Raw genomic sequence first — 18,926 nt, forward strand, 5'->3', positions numbered from 1 at the left:
CGAAAACCCAGAAGTAAATGCTTCCGTTTTCAAACGTTCCCCAGAAGTCGAATGGCTTCCGTGTGTGTACATGTCATTTTTTCCTGTTTTCTGCAGACCACCCTTTGTGCCTTGGTTTTCGAACGTTCCAGCAGTCAAACGGTCTTCTGGAACAGACTACACTCGAAAAACCAAGGTACCACTGCATGGGGAATCTCTGGCCTTCCAGATCTTTCTGAGCTAGAACTCCCTTCATCCCTGACTTGCTGGGCTGATGGGAATTGTAGTTCCACAGTGTCTGGTGGGCCAGAGGTTCCCCTTATCTGTAGTATTTTTAAGTATTTTATTTATGTATTTGATGCACCCTTTATTTTGTATCATAAGCTGCCCCGGGCGTTTATTTAAAGGGCGGGATACAAATCAAGAAAAGCAAACAGTTCCTCTCTTCAAAATCATTGCTAAACCAACATATCCATGCGCAGTCGTGGAAAGAAAGAATAAGAGCTCATCAAGGTTGTTTTCTATGGGATTAAGCTTTATTAAGACTATGCATTCAGGACTATTTTGCAGGAGACAGCTGAGGCCTCGCCTTCGTAACATTTTCCGTCCTTGACATGAAAATGCAAGCAGGGTGCCTGGAGAACAGACTCGCTCCAACTCAGAAAACATATCAGTATAACCTTCTTGGTAAAGAAAATATGCTCTGGGAGAAAAGATGGGGTTTCAAGCTCCTGTATATGGCGGATGCTTTAATATCCCCCATTTCTCCCCATTCTTTTCACTTCCAACTTCCCCTCTGTCTTTTTCTCTGCGAGTGTCTTTTCCTTTGCCTTAAGCTGCTCCAGTCCTCACTAGGGAAGCCATCTTGGAAGAGGCAGCTGCATGGAGACGCTTTGTCGATCCGCCTGCAAGGTTAAGCACAGTTGGGACAACGTCAGTTGCAAAAGGATAGGAGGGAGAGCAGAAGGGCAAACACGGAAGGGGCAAACAAACAAGAGCCGGTGGAATAAGGGGTTTAACTAGATGACCCCCGTGGTCCCTTCCAGCTCCACAATTCTTTGGTGATCTATGAATACAGAAAAAGATCCTGATTCGTGGACAGTCACAGACCCTGCAAGTTTCCCTATTTTCCAAGGACATCCCTGATTTAGAGAAACCAGCCCAGTTTCTGATTTGATCCCGGAAAGTCCTGCTTTTGCTTAGGATGCCCCTATGTTCAATGGAGAAACGTTGGAGGGAATGGAGTTATCTGACCCCCGAGCCATCTGAAGGCAATCCTGCATAGGGAAGTTTTTTTAAAATGTTTAATGTTTTATTGTGTTTTTCTATATGTTAGAAGCTGCCCGGAGTGGCTGGGGCAACCCAATTAGATGTGTGTGGTATAAATAGTAAAATGATCCTTATGGAATGGGACGTCCCTATTTTCATCGGAGAAATGTTGGAGGGTCATGCAGTCAAAGCAGAGCAATGCCCTTTCAAAATGTGTTGGGGAGGGGATGGGTTTATTGGTTTTGTGTTTTTATATTGTGATTTGATGTTGCAGCTGCCCTGAGACCTGCGGGTATAGGGTGGGATACAAAATTAATAAATCATCATCATCATCATCATCTGATTGGCCAGAGAGAACAGGGTGCTGGACTAGATAAGTCTCTTCTTGTGCTCCTAATTCTCTTCCTGCTCAGCTGATCTGTGCAGATCGTCTGAGAAGGAGTTGAACTGAGCATGCATGCCCATGTAAGACTGTGGGTGAGAGAAGGTTGGGGGGTCACACCTATTTCTGCCACACCCACCACTTCCACAGAGGCTTAGCTAAGAGGGACCTTGAGCCCTGTCCCCAAAAAGTTGCCAGCCCAAGTGGCTTGGATCCTACAACAATAGGCAAGTAGGATCCTAGAATGCAACAACTGATTGGCTTGCAGGAAAAGACCAATCAGGCTCCAGGAGGAAGTTATTCAGCCTATTGGGCTGGTAGGATCCTAGAATGCAACAACTGATTGGCCTTCAGGAAAAGACCAACCAGGCTCCAGGAGGGAAGCAGAATCAGCCAATCAGACGGGACTTGTTGTGTAAATAATGTTTATAAAAGCTTGAGGTTTGGGGGGGCAATTCAATCACTGTTTTACAAGCAGCAATAAAGAGCATGAAATCAGTACAGGACTCCGAGTATATTTCACCAAGGTTAAAGGGAGCCCCTCCAAGATCACTTAAAAACCAGGGCAGAAATAGCACACCTACCAGCTGCAGGTTCAAAGAGACGGGAGCTATTCCTCAGCTGTTGACTTGGAGGAGCTGGAGGACTTAGCCACCTGGATGATTTCTACGGAGGTGAATGCTTTCCCTGCTGAGACTCTGTGCCTCGTGCGTAGTTTGTTCAGGGCCGACTCGGCCATCCCAGCCCTCTCTTCAGCATCGTCCAACTCATGCACAGTCTTCCGGTACCTCGCCAGGCTCTGGTTAGCCTGTTCTTCCTATAGGGAGTTGAAGTGGGGGGAAAGAGTTTGGTTGTTTTGTACCGGGTGGCCAGTTGCTGGGAGCGGATGCATGCCTGCGTTTAACTGTTTCCCCAAACTTCTCGTAGCAGGAACACATCCGCGCCATATATTTTTGCACATTTCTACCACTTTCACATTCATAGCTGTTGGGGGTGTTGCGAGTATCGACTCTGTGTTAAGTGGAAATGCTGACTCGCAAGGTGTGAGGTATGAGTCAGCCTCACAAGTGATGGGGAGATGGCTAATAGGTTTAAAGCAGTGTTTCCCAAACTTGGGTCGCCAGCTGTTTTGGGACTACAACTCCCATCATCCCTAGCTAGCAGGACCAAGGATCAGGGATGATGGGAATTGTAGTGTGAATTATGATGATGTAGACTGCAACAGGAATAAAAGCTTTACATGGAACAAGGGGTGACTCCAGAGTGCTTCATGGGGTTGCTATCCATCGGTAACAATATTCCACTGGTTGTACCACTTTTAACAGTCATCCTAAGTGGCAACTCCTTGAGGCCCTGGGTGCCCAAGCACCCACAAAATTCCCCATGAAGGGGCCAGGCACCCACAAATTTCAGTGCCAGGGCCATGCACGCTGCATGGCACCCACGGTCTCTGGCACCCAAAGCTGGAACTCCTGACAGTTGTGGCTCCCCGCCCAAAGAATCCTGGGAACTGTAGTTTGTACCCACACAGAGCTGCACTTCTCAGCACTCTACAGTTCCCAGGATTCTGTGGGGGGGGGGAGACTTGTGTTATAAATGTGCTTTAAAATGCGTGTTGTAGATGTGACCGAAGCCGGAATGCATTGTTCCTAGAGTACGCTGGGATCCCTGAAGTTAAGCAGAGTGAGGTGGAAGATGGCGGCAAGTGGCAGCGACGTCACATCTGCACATCATGCGCCCTTTAAGCAAGCCTGATGGCCCTCTCAAATAAAAGGGCTTTGTTTATTCCATATGTGTTGATTTTTATCACATTCCAATTTGAATTCCATGGAATTTAGACTGCAGTGCAATAGAGCAGAACACAAGAAACGAAAGGAGCAATTAAAAACACCGTATTTTTCGCTCTATAAGACGCACCAGACCACAAGACGCACCTAGTTTTTGGAGGAGGAAAACAAGGGGGGGAAAATTCTGAATCTCAGAAGCCAGGACAGCAAGAGGGATCGCTGTGCAGTGAAAGCAGCAATCCCTCTTGCTGTTCTGGCTTCTGGGATAGCTGTGCAGCCTGCATTCGCTCCATAAGATGCATACACATTTCCCCTTACTTTTTAGGAGGGAAAAAGTGAGTCTTATAGAGCAAAAAATGTGCCAATGTTCAATGCAACAAGATGTTCCACCTCCCACCTTCAGCCACATATCCACAGGTTATGAACCACCTGCGGACCACAGTTGGGAAGCCCCAGTTCTATATGGGATTCCCCACCCCCTAGTCAATGTGCCTGTCAAGGGAGGAGGCAGGGGAAGAGAGAAATCATGCTCAAGGCCACTCCTGGTACATACAGCTTCCTCAATCTGCCTCTTGTAGGTCTTCATCTTGCTCTGCAGCTTCTCCACCAGCTCCTGCAAGCGCTGGTTGGTCTTGTGGTCCTCCTCCGTTTGGAAGACCAGCTCCTTCAGGCGACGCTCGTTCTTGTGCACGATTTTCATCGTCTCCACGTGGCGCTTCTGCTCCGAGTCCAGCTCTGTTTCCAGCTCCTTGATCTGGAAAAGGGGGTGCGGGAGATTGAGGCCGTGGAAATGTAGAAAGCTACCTTAAACAGAGTCAGATCCTTGGTCCCTCTCGCTTGGGACTGTCTACACCATGGGTAGGCAAACACAGGCCCAGGGGCCGGATCCGGCCCAATCGCCTTCTAAATCTGGCCCGCAGACAGTTCGGGAATCAGTGTGTTTTTACAATGCTTTTATTTAAAATTCATCTCTGGGTTATTTGTGGGGCCTGGTGTTTTTACATAAGTAGAATGTGTGCTTTTATTTAAATTGCATCTCTGGGTTATTTGTGGGGCATAGGAATTCATTTATTTCCCCCCCCCAAAAAAAAAATATTGTCTGGCCCCTCACAAGGTCTGAGGGACAGTGGACCAGCCCCCTGCTGAAAAAGTTTGCTGAGCTCTGGTCTACACTGACTGGCAGCAGCTGTCCAGGGTTTCGGGCAAGGGGCAAAAAGGATTTCCTACCACAGGACTACAGCCCTTTCCAAAGGACCTAAGACAATGTCTTCTACTGAATTCACTGGGTGAACGTGAGTTCTAGCATTATATGAAAGAGAAAGAAAGAGAGAGAGACCTCTCTCTGTCCAATTCCTGTACATCATTCTATGCACCTCTATGATTTCCATGAGGGGCAGATGGGACTAGTCAGCCTGGGAAGGCAGCCCCTCTAGGAGAAGGAAAACTCTGATCCTAAACCCCTGCTGCCTTGCAGGATATATTCAGGAGGAGAAGCAGCTGAGGAGCAACCCCACACAAATCCAGAGTGGAGTTCCTAAGATGGTTGGATGGTGCATTGTATGGCTCCTTCTGGCAACTCTTGCAGCCAAGCTGTTTCCAAATATCTTGCTCTGCTTTCCTTTGGACCACATCAGCCAGGTCTTGTCATGTGAGAAGCCCAGGACCTCCATACACCTTGCCCTGGCTTGTGAGATCACTTTGGTGCTGCTAACACAGCGGTTTGACTCCACCCCTGGAGGCACACTCCATTGTCTCTTGAGACGGATGCCGATTTAAAAATAAGTAATGATTTCTCCTCTTAACTGCCTTTTTCTGCGGCCCTTAGGGTTCTCTGCTCCCGGCAGGTCTGGGGTTAATCTGAGGGATTCAGACTCTGTGCATCTTTGGTCTGGCAACATGCATATTTTGGGGACGAGGTCAGAAGCAATGGGGAAGCGTCCTCCTACCTTGGTCTCCAGCTTCATGATGGTTCGCTTCCCTCCTTTCAGGGCCATTTGCTCAGCTTCCTCCATCTTGACTTGCAGGTCTTTGATGGTGACCTCATGGTTCTTCTTAATCCTCTCCAGGTGCATGGAGTGATCTTGCTCCTGGCGCAGCTCCTCTGCCATGCGGGTCGCCTGGAAGGGGTGGGGAAGGTAAGAAGTAAGTATTAGAATCACCAACAGCAGCAAGTTGGCTCCATCTCATGTATTCAGATCAGCCCAACAGAAGGAAGGAGAATGTTGTGTGATAGGGCTGTTTATTGAGCGTGCACCCTGATACCTTTGTGGGAAAGTGAGGCAATGCTGTCTACTGTATTTGATGGTCTCTGTGTACTTTCCCCATCACTTTCCTAACTGCAAATAGCCTGGTTTGTTTTTTTTTAAAAAATGTTGTACCAGAGCACTTTAATCCAATTTAATTGTGCAAACCTTAATTTTCGGTGCACAGTCCCTTCTGCAAAATAGTGATAGCCTAGAGTTGACCGAGGTGTGATTAAAAAACAAACACATATGAATGAAAAACAAGACATTCCTCATCCTTTAACCTCACAATCCCTTTGTATTTGCCACCATAAAAATAATAGGCTATAATTATCACTGAGCCTTATTCTGCAGGGATGCAACTCACATCAGCCACTGCCTTCTTTGCTTTCTCGTCCGCCGTTCGGAACTCGCTGATGAGCTCCTCGTGATCATTAGTGATGCGCTGGAGGTCAGATTCCAGTTTCCTCTTGATCACCAGCAGGCTTTGGTTCTGCAGAGGGAAAAGAAGAGTTTTGGGTAAGCAATTGCCTCAGTCGTGGCAGAAAGGCAGAGCCAGACTGCCTGTTCCGATGCCTGAGTGCTGCTTTTTTTATTGCATGCTTTGAGACAGTTGCCTGTGATGATGGTTGGTGCCACTGGGCCTGATAGGACAGAAAGCAAGGAGACCAACAAGAGGTAGCACCAAAACCAATGACAGGCAGAGCCAGCTTAGTCTAGTTTTGTCCCTGCTCCCTGCTAAGTTCTGCAAGGGGCAATAATGCGACTAAGGAGGAGAAAGTCGACAGGAAGTGCCACCATCTGGACTGGCGGCAAGTAAGAAGGCAGATGGACAGTATCAAAGAGTGAGCCAGCAGTAAATCACACCATTCCAGGTAGGAGTTAACTCTTTATTTGCCAAAACATCTTCATAGACTTGGCGGAGAGTGCGGCCTAACGAGCAAAGGAGCTCCTTCCCGTGAGGTCTTAGACATAAATCAGTTGCTGAGACTGAAAGTCCCCATCTCCCCACAGCTGTCTAAGTCCCCTCATCTCCAGGGTTTCCCCCCAAACAATTTGAGACTGTGCCTGCATGCAGCCTGCCACTGCTCTGCCCATTTCAGCTCTCTTCTGGTTCTGGGAGACCAAGCAGGAGCGGAGCTTTTCACAGCAGGAGGGGGAGACACCCATGACTCTTCACCACCTGGGCTCGCCTCTGCCCCTTGGCCTCCCTCCTCTCCTGCTTCAGCTTCTGCCTCTGATTCTGGACTTCTGTCTGCCACAGGCTCTCCCATCTCACTAAGTCCTGTTACTCCTTCAGCTTCCGACACGTCCTCTTCCCAGTCTGACTACTCGGCGGCATCCCACCACCACTGCCCAGGCTCCGAGCCTTCTTCCCTTTGGGGTTCCCTAGCCGCTTCCTCCCATCATTCCTCTGCGTCCAGCCAGTCGATGACTTCTAGGAGCTGGCTAAGGGCAGTCAGACTAGTGAAGCAGTGCTGCCTCATTTGCCCTAATGGACCGCTCTCCATTGCCTGGTCTAAGCAGGGCATGCGTCTGCTTAGTGTCACCAATGGGTTCCACATGATGCACATCAAGCTGCCCAGCTAGTCAGCCAACCACACCCAAATGGGCAGGTGACTATCCTCTGTCCCCACCTGGACATTGAGTTCATTGTGCCTCTCGGAGACCTCCACCAACTCCTGCTCAAGCAGTTTGCGGGAGCGCTCGCTGCCCTCCAGGCCAGTGCGAACTTCCTCCAGCTCCGTTTGGAGAAGGCTGAGGCGGCGCTCCTGGAGGTTGTACTGTTCCCGGAGCTCTTCATGTTGGCGGGCATCCTCGTCCATCTGGATCTGGAGGTCCTGCAGGCGGAAAAGTAGCCAGTGGAGTCAGGCTGGGGAAAACCCCAGATCCACAAGATGGGTTGCACATGGCACATGCAGCACTGTACCTAATATCAGTCACGTTCACTGATGTCCAGCTCCGAGTGCCTTCTGGTGGTTCCCTCACTGCGAGAAGTGAAATTACAGGCAACCAGGCAGAGGGCCTTCTCAGTACAGTGGTACCTCGGGTTAAGTACTTAATTCATTCCGGAGGTCCGTACTTAACCTGAAACTGTTCTTAACCTGAAGCACCACTTTAGCTAATGGGGCCTCCCGCTGCTGCTGCTGCACCGCTGGAGCGCGATTTCTGTTCTCATCCTGAAGCAAAGTTCTTAACCTGAAGCACTATTTCTGGGTTAGCGGACTCTGTAACCTGAAGCGTATGTAACCCGAGCTACCACTGTACTGTAGTGGCACCCGCCCTGTGGAACGCCCTCCCATCAGATGTCGAGGAGATAAATAACTATACACCTTTTAGAAGAAGGTGACCCGGAAACTACAACTAATCCAGAATGCGGCAGCTAGACTGGTGACTGGGGGCGACCGCCGAGACCATATAACACCGGTCCGGAAAGACCTACATTGGCTCTCAGTACATTTCCGAGCACAATTCAAAGTGTTGGTGCTGACCTTGAAAGCCCTAAACGGCCTTGGCCCAGTATACCTGAAGGAGCGTCTCCACCCCCATCATTCTACCCGGACACTGAGGTCCAGTGCTGAGGGCCTTCTGGCTGTTCCCTCACTGTGAGAAGCAAAGCTACAGGGAACCAGGCAGAGGGCCTTCTCGGTAGTGGCGCTCGTCCTGTGGAATGTCCTCCCATCAGATGTCAAGGAGATAAACAACTACCTGACATTTAGAAGATATTTGAAGGCAGCCCTGTTTAGGGAAGTTTTTAACGTGTGATATTTTAATGTATTTTTAATCTTTGTTGGAAGCCACCCAGAGTGGCTGGGGAAACCCAGCCAGATAGGCGGGGTACAAATAAATAATAATAATAATAATAATAATAATAATAATAATAATAATAATTTGACATCTGAAGGCAGCCCTGTATCTGGAAGTTTTAAATGTTTGATGTTTTACTAATTTTTATATCTGTTGGAAGCCTCCCAGAGTGGCTGGGGCAACCCAGTCAGATGGGCAGGTTACAAATAATAAAATCAGTAACAGCAGCATCATTTGGCATGACTAACTCAGTTCCGCTCATTTTGATGGGTCTACTCTGAGAACTTGGCTAGCTACAACCTGTACCTAGGAAGCTGCCTTAGACTGACTCAGGCAGTTGGCCTATCGAACTCCATCTCATCTACACTTGTTGTAGACCAATCTGCCCACACCCCAATCTGAACTCTGACAAACTGTACATAATCCGCCCTGAAAAGAGCCATTGCTCAGTGTAGGGTGTTGGAAAGAAAGGCGTTTCGGTTCACATTTTGACTGGGCAAGTGCCTTGGCTCAGTGGTAGAACAAGCAAGAGCACCACAGAAGGTCTTGAGATCAACCTTGCCAGCTCTGTCTGAGGAGAACAAGCAACCCGGAGGTTTCTCCAACTTGTGTTAAGCTGCAAAGCTTTTCCTCAGAAGACCATCCCCTCCAGGCGCTTTTTTTTTTTTTGTCTTCCGCCTGGCTTCTCCCTCCCTTCCTCATGATCTTTTTCTCACCTTGATCTGTTGCTGGAGTTTCTTCAGTGTCTTGACCAGCTCACTGTTGTTCCTGTTGGCGTGGTCCAGCTGGATCTCCATCTCGTTCAGGTCGGTCTCCATCTTCTTTTTCAGACGGAGCGCCTCAGCCCGGCCTTTCGCCTCCAGCTCCAGGCTGGATTGAAGGGCCTCAATGGCCCGCTGGTGGTTTTTCCTGCCGAGGAGAACAAAGGCATCCATTTATCTCAATTCCTCCCCCCCTTAGTTTTTTATTTATACTTTTCAAATTTATACCTTTCATTAGTTTTACAATCAATTTAACATTTCAAAATTTGACTTCCTCCCCCCTCTTTCTGCGGTTCCTTAAATTTATTTTTTAATATTTTCTGCATATCCAAATTCATTTAACTTGCTCATTTAATTATCTACTGTAAATGTATACTTTTATAAAACAGCAGGTTATTACAATAATCCTGCTAATGTTTTTATCTGTTTACAATTTATCTGTAAATATTCAATAAACCATTTCCATTCTTTTATTAAAAAAAGTTTGTTATCTTGATTTATTATTCTTCCGGTAAGTTTCACCATTTCTGCATGTTCCATAAGTTTTTGTATCCATTCTTCCTTTGCGGGGACTTCTTCTTCTAGTGTCTCAATCCCTCTCAGTCATGAAGCTCAGTTGGGGATCTTACACTAGTCTGTCTGCCTGTCTCTCTAACGTGCCAAAAAATTATCCTACATATGGTCATTCTACATTACTGAATAAAGAAATGCCGTCTGAAAATTATCAAAGAGGATTGAAATGGTCAATGAAAATCTCATGGATGGGATACGGTCTTTTGATGCAGTTACCTTGCCAAGTCTCCTTCCTTTCATTTTAAACCTCCTCGCCTAGCATTCTGCCTTCTGCAGCCTCCCCAGGTGCCTGCACTCCCATAAAAGGCCAGAGGAAGATGTTGTGAACTTATACCTCCCCACTTGGGCTTTTTCGAATCGGGGAATGCAGGCAGCAGGGGAGGCTGCAGAAATATTTACCAGAAAGAAAACCACACCCCCCCACACACCACATCAGCTACTTTTCTAAAACAAGGAAAGCTCAAAATCCCACAACCACTGATATCCCAAATAAGTTAACGAGTGTTCCAAACAGAACAGCTGTAAAATGAGAAGTAATGCTCACTGGCTGGCAGTGTGGAGCAGTGGCTAGAGTGCTGGACTAGGGACAGAGAGACCAGGGTTCAAATCCCCACTCAGCACATTGGGCGACTTTGGGCTCGCCACCGTCTCTCAGCCTAACCTACCTCGCAGGGTGGTTGTGAGGATCAAAACAAAGATTAAAAAGCGGAGAACCTCATCTCTCTCAAGTATTTCTTTTTTGGTTGTTCCCAGTTTTAACCTTCCGCTTCCTGCCTCTCGCACACCTTCTGCACACCATACCTTGTGGCTTCAAACTCCTCCTCCTTCTCATGAATCCTCCTGTCAATGTCCGCCTTGACTTGTGCCAGTTCAAGCTGGATGCGGATGAGCTTGCTCTCTTCCACCTGTCGGCAGGAACACAAGGAGACGCATGGATGACAAGCTCTTTAAAGGGGAAAACAGCTATTGACTACTTTAGTAGGGGCTGTCTGAGTGATGTGGGGCAAAGAACTTTGAAATATACTTGGAGTCGAGAGTGGATTTCATGCTCTTTATTCAGCTCAAAGTGGTGAGGAGGAATGGAAGTTCCCCCAGAATGTCTGCTTTATATACATTATTTACACAATGGGCCCCACGTGATTGGCTAATTCCGGGATTCTCCTGTGGGTCAATCAGGTTGCAGATTCACTTATACCTGGAGCTGGATTGGCTGGCTCCTGTGGACCAATCAGATTGCTGCATTCTGGATCCTATTGTTCTAGGACCAATCAGACTGCTGCATTCTGAATTCTATTCAGCTCAGTACATAACAGACTTGGAACCCTCTTCAAGCTTGGCAAAGGAACATAACTCCCGACACTTACCTTAGAAGCTCAGGTGCCAATCAAGTTTATTATTATTTTCATTTTCATGTACCATTATTCTTTTCTCTCTGCCTCATAGCACAGGCTTCCTCAACCTCGGCCCTCCAGATGCTTTTGGCCTACAACTCCCATGATCTCTAGCTAGCAGGACCAGTGGTCAGGGATGATGGGAATTGTAGTCTCAAAACATCTGGAGGGCCGAGGTTGAGGAAGCCTGTCATAGCATATCCGAATCTTAAAGGTAAAGGGACCCCTGACCATTAGGTCCAGTCGTGGCCGACTCTGGGATTGTGGCGCTCATCTCGCTTTATTGGCCGAGGGAGCCAGCGTACAGCTTCCGGGTCATGTGGCCAGCATGACTAAGTCGCTTCTGGCGAACCAGACCAGCGCACGGAAGCATTGTTTACCTTCCCACTGGAGTGGTACCTATTTATCTACTTGCACTTTGATGTGCTTTCAAACTGCTAGGTTGGCAGGAGCAGGGACTGAGCAATGGGAGCTCACCCCGTCGCGGGGATTCGAACCGCCGACCTTCTGATCGGCAAGTCCTAGGCTCTGTGGTGTAACCCACAGCGCAACCCGCATCCCGAATCTTAGGATCAATCAAGGCTACTAGCCCGGCTTATTCTCTGCCACCATGGTCAGAGGCAATGATGTTTCTGAATACCAGCTGCTGGGAATTGCAGCTGTGCAGAGTATTGTCATGCTCAGATCCTGCTTCCAGGCTTCTCATAGGCACCTGGCGGGCCACCCAAGTGCAACAGCAACTCTCCCTCTTGCAGTTTCCTGCAACTGGCGTTCAGAAGCACCACTTCCTCTGACTGAGCAGGAGGCCAGTGGAATATGGATGACGATGCTCTTTGCAGGGCCGGAAATGCTGAAAAAATGAGGCTGCTCATGCTTTTCATGCTGGCGTTCATCTGTCTCGAGACACAATGGAGTGTGCCTCTGGGGGTGAAGTCAAACTGCTGCATTTGCAACATCAAAGTGACCTCCCCAGGGCGCAAGCCTGGGCGGTGTGCATGGAGGTCCTGGGCTGCCCACATGACAAGCCACACACCCCCGCCCCTTGACCTCGCTGATGTGGTCCAAAGGAAAGCAGAGAAAGGCGTTTGGCACCAGCCTGGCTGGAGGAGTTGCTGGAAGAAGGCGTACAAGGCGCCATCCAACCATCTTAGGAACCCCACTCTGGATTTGTGCAGGTTTCACTGCTTAGCTTTTTCTTCTCCTGAAGATATCCCGTAAGGCCATGGAGGTTTAGGATCAGAGTTTTCCTATTCCTAGACGGGCTGCCTTCCCAGGTTGACAAGCCACCATCTGCCCCTCAGTTCCCTCTACAGCACATGCAGAAACTGCCTTCTTGACCATTGGACCCTCTATTGGTCTTGTCTGCTCAATACTCCAGAGCCTGTCTTCACATGCAGGGGAAGTCCTACCAATGCTTAATAAATAAACAAGGAACCATTACCTCCAGGGTCGATTCCGCTTCTTCCAGGGCCACCTGCAGCTCATCCTTCTCAAGCTCCAGTTTCTTCTTCATCTTCTGCAGCTCATGGACACTCCTTCCTCCCTCGCCCAGCTGGTCAATCAGGTCTTTAATCTCCTCTGAGGAGGAAAAACAGCGCACACACAAATCTTTTCAATGCTTCTGTTGCATTTCAGGCCTGCAAACTGGAGGGATGTACAAATCTCTCCATTTCTGTTCCACCACATTTCTCATTCTTCCGCACCAATTTGTGATTTAGAAACAACTCATGGGAACTCATCGCCGTTTGAGTGTGACTTTCTTCTAATAAGCAATTTTTGCATGTAGTTTTGCCTAACAGGCACACATTTGTATGTGGTTTCCTCCAATGAAATACATTTTGTATGCTTATTTTCACTTATGTGGCGCTGTGGGTTAAACCACAGAGCCTAGGACTTGCCGATCAGAAGGTCGGCGGTTCAAATCTCCGCTACGGGGTGAGCTTCCATTGCTCGGTCCCTGCTCCTGACAACCTAGCAGTTCGAAAGCATGTCAAAGTGCAAGTAGATAAATAGGCACCGCTCCAGCAGGAAGGTAAACAGCGTTTCCATGCGCTGCTCTGGTTCGCCAGAAGCAGCTTAGTCCTGCTGGCCACATGACCCAGAAGCTGTACGCCAGCTCCCTCGGCTAATAATGCGAGATGAGCGCCGCAACCCCAGAGTCGGCCACAACTGGACCTCATGGTCAGGGGTCCCTTTACTTTTACACACTTTATTCTAGGATAGAGGTCAGCAACCTGCAGCCCAAGAGCCACAAGCAGCCCATGGGGGTCGTTTAAATGCCCCCCGAGCCACCCCCGAAACAAGCACCTGCTCGGCGAGTCCCTGCACGCTGCGCTAAACCGGCACAGTGCAGAGCGGAGACTCGCTTCTGCAGCGCTTCTGTGGGCGCAGACACGACCTGGCCCATGGAGTGATCTCCCGGGAGTGAACCGGCCCAGGCGAGGTACACCTTGCCCGAGGTACACCTTGCCGACCCCTACTCTAGGATATGCATTTTTGGAGATGAAGAAGAAGAGCTTGGATTTGATATCCCGCTTTATCACTACCCGAAGGAATCTCAAAGCGGATAACATTCTCCTTTCCCTTCCTCCCCCACAACAAACACTCTGTGAGGTGAGTGGGGCTGAGAGACTTCAGAGAAGTGTGACTGGCCCAAGGTCACCCAGCAGCTGCATGTGGAGGAGCGGGGACGCGAACCCGGTTCACCAGATTACAAGTCAACTGCTCTTAACCACTACACCACACTGGCTCTCATGTGTTACTTTGCTTAATAACTGCAAGGCAAAATTCATGGAAGTGCAAATTTCGAAGGAGGGCTGTATTTCTGCCCATGTCTTGTATTTCAGAAAGTGAGAATTAGATCAGTTTGCCTTCTGATTGGAACTGAACCAAATCTTGTCTCCACCCTATTTCCTAACACAGAGAATCCACAGCCCCAGAAACACTTGCCCTGGAGAGTCTTGTTATCCTTCTTCACAGATTCCAAGTGCTCCAAGGATTCCTCGTAGGCCGTCTTGAGCTTGAAGTTCTCCGTCATGTACATGCGGCACTCCTTCTGGGAGTTGTCTACCTCCAGCTGCAGCTCCTCACACTTCTGGTGCCACTCCGCTAGCATCTTGTCAAAGGCTCTCTGCTTCTTGTCCAGGGCTGCGCAGGCTGCATTGGCCTGGGGAGAGAAAGTCAAGCGGGGCATTTAATAATACAGTGGTACCTCTGGTTGCGAACGGGATCCATTTCGGAGGCTTGTTCGCAACATGAGCAGAATGCAACGCAATTCTGCGCGTGCGTGGGTCACAACCCGCCACTTCTGCACATGCGAGTGACATCATTTTGCGTGTCTGCGCATGCGCGAGCAGCGAAACCCGGAAGCAACCCTTTCTGGTACTTCCGGGTCGCCACAGGACGCAACCTGAAAATGTTCCACCTGAAGCAAACGTAACATGAGGTATGACGATAATAATAATAATAATAATAATAATAATAATAATAATAATAATAATTTATTTATTCCCCGCCCATCTGGCTGGGTTTCCCCAGCTACTCTGGGTGGCTTCCAAAAAAGTATTTAAAAATACATTAAAACATCATTCATTAAAAACTTTCCTAAACAGTTTTGGGAACTGCGAATCGGGTACCTTCTCGAGATCCAGAGTGAGGTCTTCCACTTCCATCTGCAGCCTCTGCTTGTTCTTCTCCATGCTGGCCACCCGGGCTTGAGCCGTTTCAGCCGTCTCCTCTGCCTCCTGGAGCCGGGCAGTCAACTTTCTCCTGGAAGAAGACACCGCAACAACGAGAATGCAAGTCAGCGTTGCATCGGTTGTGGGTTTAATACCGTAGGTGGCGGCAGCATCCTTCCAGAGCAACATTGCTGCATCCCTTCCTGGCTCTCAGACAGGCCCATAACTGGAGATGTGCTTCCATGCCCTTCCCCTGACCCCTCTATGGGGATGAGGATGGAGATATCTGGATCTGACTGTAAAGAAGGTGCTAGGTGAACTAATCTGGGGAGGCCATTGCACAGCAGAGAAGGCTGTAACGCAATCGCATTGGGCGCACTCGCTCCAAGCCGATTTTCAGACCGAATTCAAAGTGCCTGTCTTAAAGCCCTCCATGCGGGGATGGGAGACCCTCTGGCACCTCGGATGTTGCTGGAATACAACTCCCATCAGCCCTAACCAGGCTGGCAGGGGCCGACGACAGTTGGGAGTTCCAGCAACGTGCGGACGGCACATCAGCTATTCCCCAAGATAGATACTGGGCACCATAAAGAGCAGGGGAGATGTCGTGTTTATTATTGACCTTTGTCCCAGCGCAGGTGACAACAGAATGAAAAGCTGTCGAACAAATAAAACTATGAGCAACCGGAAAACAAAGAGCAATTAAAAGCACTTCCATTTATAAAAACAAACACAGAAACATTTCAACACAATTTCACATATAAATAGAGTTTTAAAATTAGTTCCAGTGCAGATTCAGACTGGGGGAAATCTCTATTTAAAAGACTTGTTGAAAGAGGAAAGGAATGGAAAGACGACAGTGTCCAATGGCCAAGCTTCATGCTCCGGCACGGAGGGGGGGCGGAGAGCAGGCAGGGGCAGGGGCTGGTGCGCGTCCCAGGGGCGTGGCACGCCGCCTGTGGGGGTGTGGCACCCAGCACAGGCAGGGGGGCAGCCGCAATGGCACCCTAGAAGGATCGCGTTGCTGGGGTGGTGCTCTCCCCCAGCACTCCTCTTCCTCCTCCACTGACAGCGTCTGTCTCATATTCCAGGGAAGGTGCCAACACACCAAAGGCCCAATTCCTACATTCCTTCTGTGTCTGGCCCTTGGGACACCTCCAGGCCAGCTCTGCTTTGCACCCTGCTTGAGTATTTTCCTGTGGTTGGAAAGTGTTGTTTATAATCCCCTTTCCTTGCCTGGACAGAGGATAGAAAGAGGTGATGGTGTGTGTGTGCCTACTGTAAACCATTGCCTATTTGACCATTAGGTCCAGTTGTGGCCGACTCTGGGGTTGCGGCGCTCATCTCGCTTTATTGGCCGAGGGAGCCGGCATACAGCTTCCGGGTCATGTGGCCAGCATGACTAAACCACTTCTGGCGAACCAGAGCAGCGCGTGGAAACGCTGCTTACCTTCCCGCCGGAGCGGTACCTATTTATCTACTTGCACTTTGACGTGCTTTCAAACTGCTAGGTTGGCAGGAGAAGGGACTGAGCAACAGGAGCTCACCCCGTTGCGGGGATTCGAACCACCGACCTTCTGATTGGCAAGTCCTAGGCTCTGTGGTTTAGCCCACAGCGCCGCCCGCTTTGCCTACAATAATTTACAGTTATTGTTCCACCCACTTGTCTCTGGCTCTGACCAACACTAGCATATGACCCTCAGAAGGTTGACCAGGAGCCCCCTCCCTCTCCCCAAAATCATGCTCACTTAGTCTCTTCCAGCTCCTCCGTCCTCTGAATGGCATCCGTTTCATATTTGGTCCTCCACGTGGTGACTTCAGTGTTGAGCTTGGAGACCAAGCGTTGCAGCTCTGCTTTGCCGCCTTGCTCTTCCTCCAGCTGCTCTTTGATCAGGTCCAGGTCGTGTTTGGTGTTGGCCAGACTTACCACGGCGGCGCTCCGGGCCTACAGACACCAAAGCCATAGCTGCTTAGTACCGTTTCCCGTTTAGGTCCTCTACTTAAAATTTCTACCCTGCCCTTCAGCCCTACGTGGCTCGACCCTTGTAAGCCCAGGTGATCACAGTGTGTGGAGAGGTCCATAGGTACACTCTTCACACCAGGGGTGGCTCAACTGTGACCCTCTAGATGTTGGGCTACAATTTACATCAATGTTTCCCAAACTTGGGCCTCTAGCTGTTTTGGGAATACAATTCCCATCATCCCTGACCACTGGTCCTGATAGACTTCCTCAGAAGGTGGTGGACTCTCATTCATTGGTAGACTCCCTCAGAAGGTGGTGGACTCTCATTCATTGCTCGACTCCCTTTCAAGGCAGTGGACTCTCATTCATTGCTGGACTCCCTCAGAAAGTGGTGGACTCTCATTCATTCATTGGTAGACTCCCTCAGAAGGTGGTGGACTCTCATTCATTGCTAGACTCCCTCAGAAAGTGGTGGACTCTCATTCATTCATTGGTAGACTCCCTCAGAAGGTGGTGGACTCTCATTCATTGCTAGACTCCCTCAGATGGTGGTAGACTTTCATTCGTTGCTAGACTCCCTCAATCCTGCTAGACACCCTCAGAAGGTGGTGGACACTCATTCATTGGAGGTTTATAAGCAGAGGTTGGATAGCCACCTGCCATGGATACTCAGTACATGAGGCTGATGTATTGCAGAGGGTTGAGCTAGATGACCCTCAGGGTCCCTTCCAACTCTACAATTTTATGATTCTATGCAAAGCACCCTCCTTTTCAGTGAACGCTGCATGTGATGCGCTGCTATGAGAAAAAGCAAATTGCTGACACTGGCAGCATACTGGCAATCTTTTGTTTTGTTTTGTTTTAAAGGGAAAATTGTAGTCCATGATAATTATTAAGACATGTCAGGTCTGGGCCAGAGGTAGCTGTCAGGAGCCAGGAAATGAGACCAATCAAAATTAGGACGTCAACCAGAAGGTTGGACTGGAGAACCAAACAGGGATCAGGGCCACAGAGCAAGCCCAGAAACGCAAGGCCTGCCACAGCTCAGATAATTATCGGTGCTCAAACAAAGTGCCATTGAGGCAGGAAGTCTTCTTATATTCCATCCTGCCCAGGAAGAGCCAATGGCCAGCCTGGGCGGAGTCAGTCTGGAAGGTTCTACACTGCGAAATTGCAGTGACGTTTCTTGCCACATGGGGCTGGAGGGTTTGCTTGGAGAAGAGCCAGAGTGCCACCCTCTGCGGCAAAGGACCTACCCTTTAAGGCAGGAATAAAGGACAATAGCGAACCAGCTGAGATCTCCAACATGCTGCAGTTATGGAGTCCACCACATGGGGCAGCATTCCTGACAGAAGGTTCTTATACTGAGAGGCTGCGCTTCTGCCGCTCATCCCAAGGGGGCGCTGGTCAGCAGTTCTGGATGAGGCATGCATGTTTTTCAATACAATTATTCACCCATCTTTACCTTGGACTCTTCGTCCAGCTGCCGCTTGAAGTCGTCCACCTGGGAGGTGAGGGACGTCTTGACGCGGAGAATCTGGTTCAGCCTCGTCTGGCTCTCCTCGTGCTCCCGACTCAGCTCGCTGTTCTCAGCTGTAGCAGAAAGTAGCGGGAAAGCCCAGGCTCAAGGGTCTGCGATAGGGGCGGGGAATCTTTCTGCCTCACGAGCCGAATTTGACAGGCGGGTTGACGTCACATGGTTGTGTGGTGTCACACGACTGGCTGGTGGGTGGTCCTGGTCACCTGTCAGACCCCTTTGTTCTGGGGTTCCTAAGTGCAGTGCTGGGCCCAAGCACCACGCTTGGAGAGACGTCAATCACAGGGTTGGCGAGGGGAGAAAGACGCTACATTTTGCTTGCTTGTTTTGGCTGTGCCAAAGGGGAACATGTGTGTACACAACAAAGCCACTTCCGACCTAGGGAGGAGGTGGTGTTGCGGGCTTCACACCCCCAACACACGCGCGGGAGCTGGCTCTCAGCCTCCACGCGATTCGGGGAATCCTCGGCCATGTCATCCCCTGGCTAGCCAATCAGCTGGCCCAGGGGGTGTGGCCTGCCCTATTTAATACAGGCGCAGCTGGGGATCTCCCTCTT

The 18,926-nt window shown here is 49.5% G+C and overlaps 1 protein-coding gene across 1 annotated transcript in view; it reads right to left on the reverse strand.

The window, feature by feature from the left end:
* Nucleotides 1-493: 493 nt before the first annotated feature.
* The window catches only part of MYH16 (myosin heavy chain 16), a 62,728-nt gene continuing 44,295 nt past the window's right edge, over nt 494-18,926 (reverse strand). The window contains exons 32-44 of the mRNA XM_081840165.1: nt 18,299-18,426; nt 16,619-16,815; nt 14,829-14,961; nt 14,143-14,359; nt 12,635-12,771; nt 10,604-10,707; nt 9,185-9,377; nt 7,298-7,501; nt 6,028-6,153; nt 5,364-5,534; nt 3,971-4,171; nt 2,215-2,447; nt 494-884 (exon numbers count right to left, since the gene is read on the reverse strand). Coding sequence (XP_081696291.1) covers nt 2,241-2,447; nt 3,971-4,171; nt 5,364-5,534; nt 6,028-6,153; nt 7,298-7,501; nt 9,185-9,377; nt 10,604-10,707; nt 12,635-12,771; nt 14,143-14,359; nt 14,829-14,961; nt 16,619-16,815; nt 18,299-18,426 — 2,018 coding nt within the window. The 3' untranslated portion in view covers nt 494-884; nt 2,215-2,240. The remainder of the gene's footprint in view (nt 885-2,214; nt 2,448-3,970; nt 4,172-5,363; nt 5,535-6,027; nt 6,154-7,297; nt 7,502-9,184; nt 9,378-10,603; nt 10,708-12,634; nt 12,772-14,142; nt 14,360-14,828; nt 14,962-16,618; nt 16,816-18,298; nt 18,427-18,926) is intronic.

Source organism: Podarcis erhardii, assembly GCF_964252035.2.
Source record: "Podarcis erhardii genome assembly, chromosome: 14".
Taxonomy (NCBI): domain Eukaryota; kingdom Metazoa; phylum Chordata; class Lepidosauria; order Squamata; family Lacertidae; genus Podarcis; species Podarcis erhardii.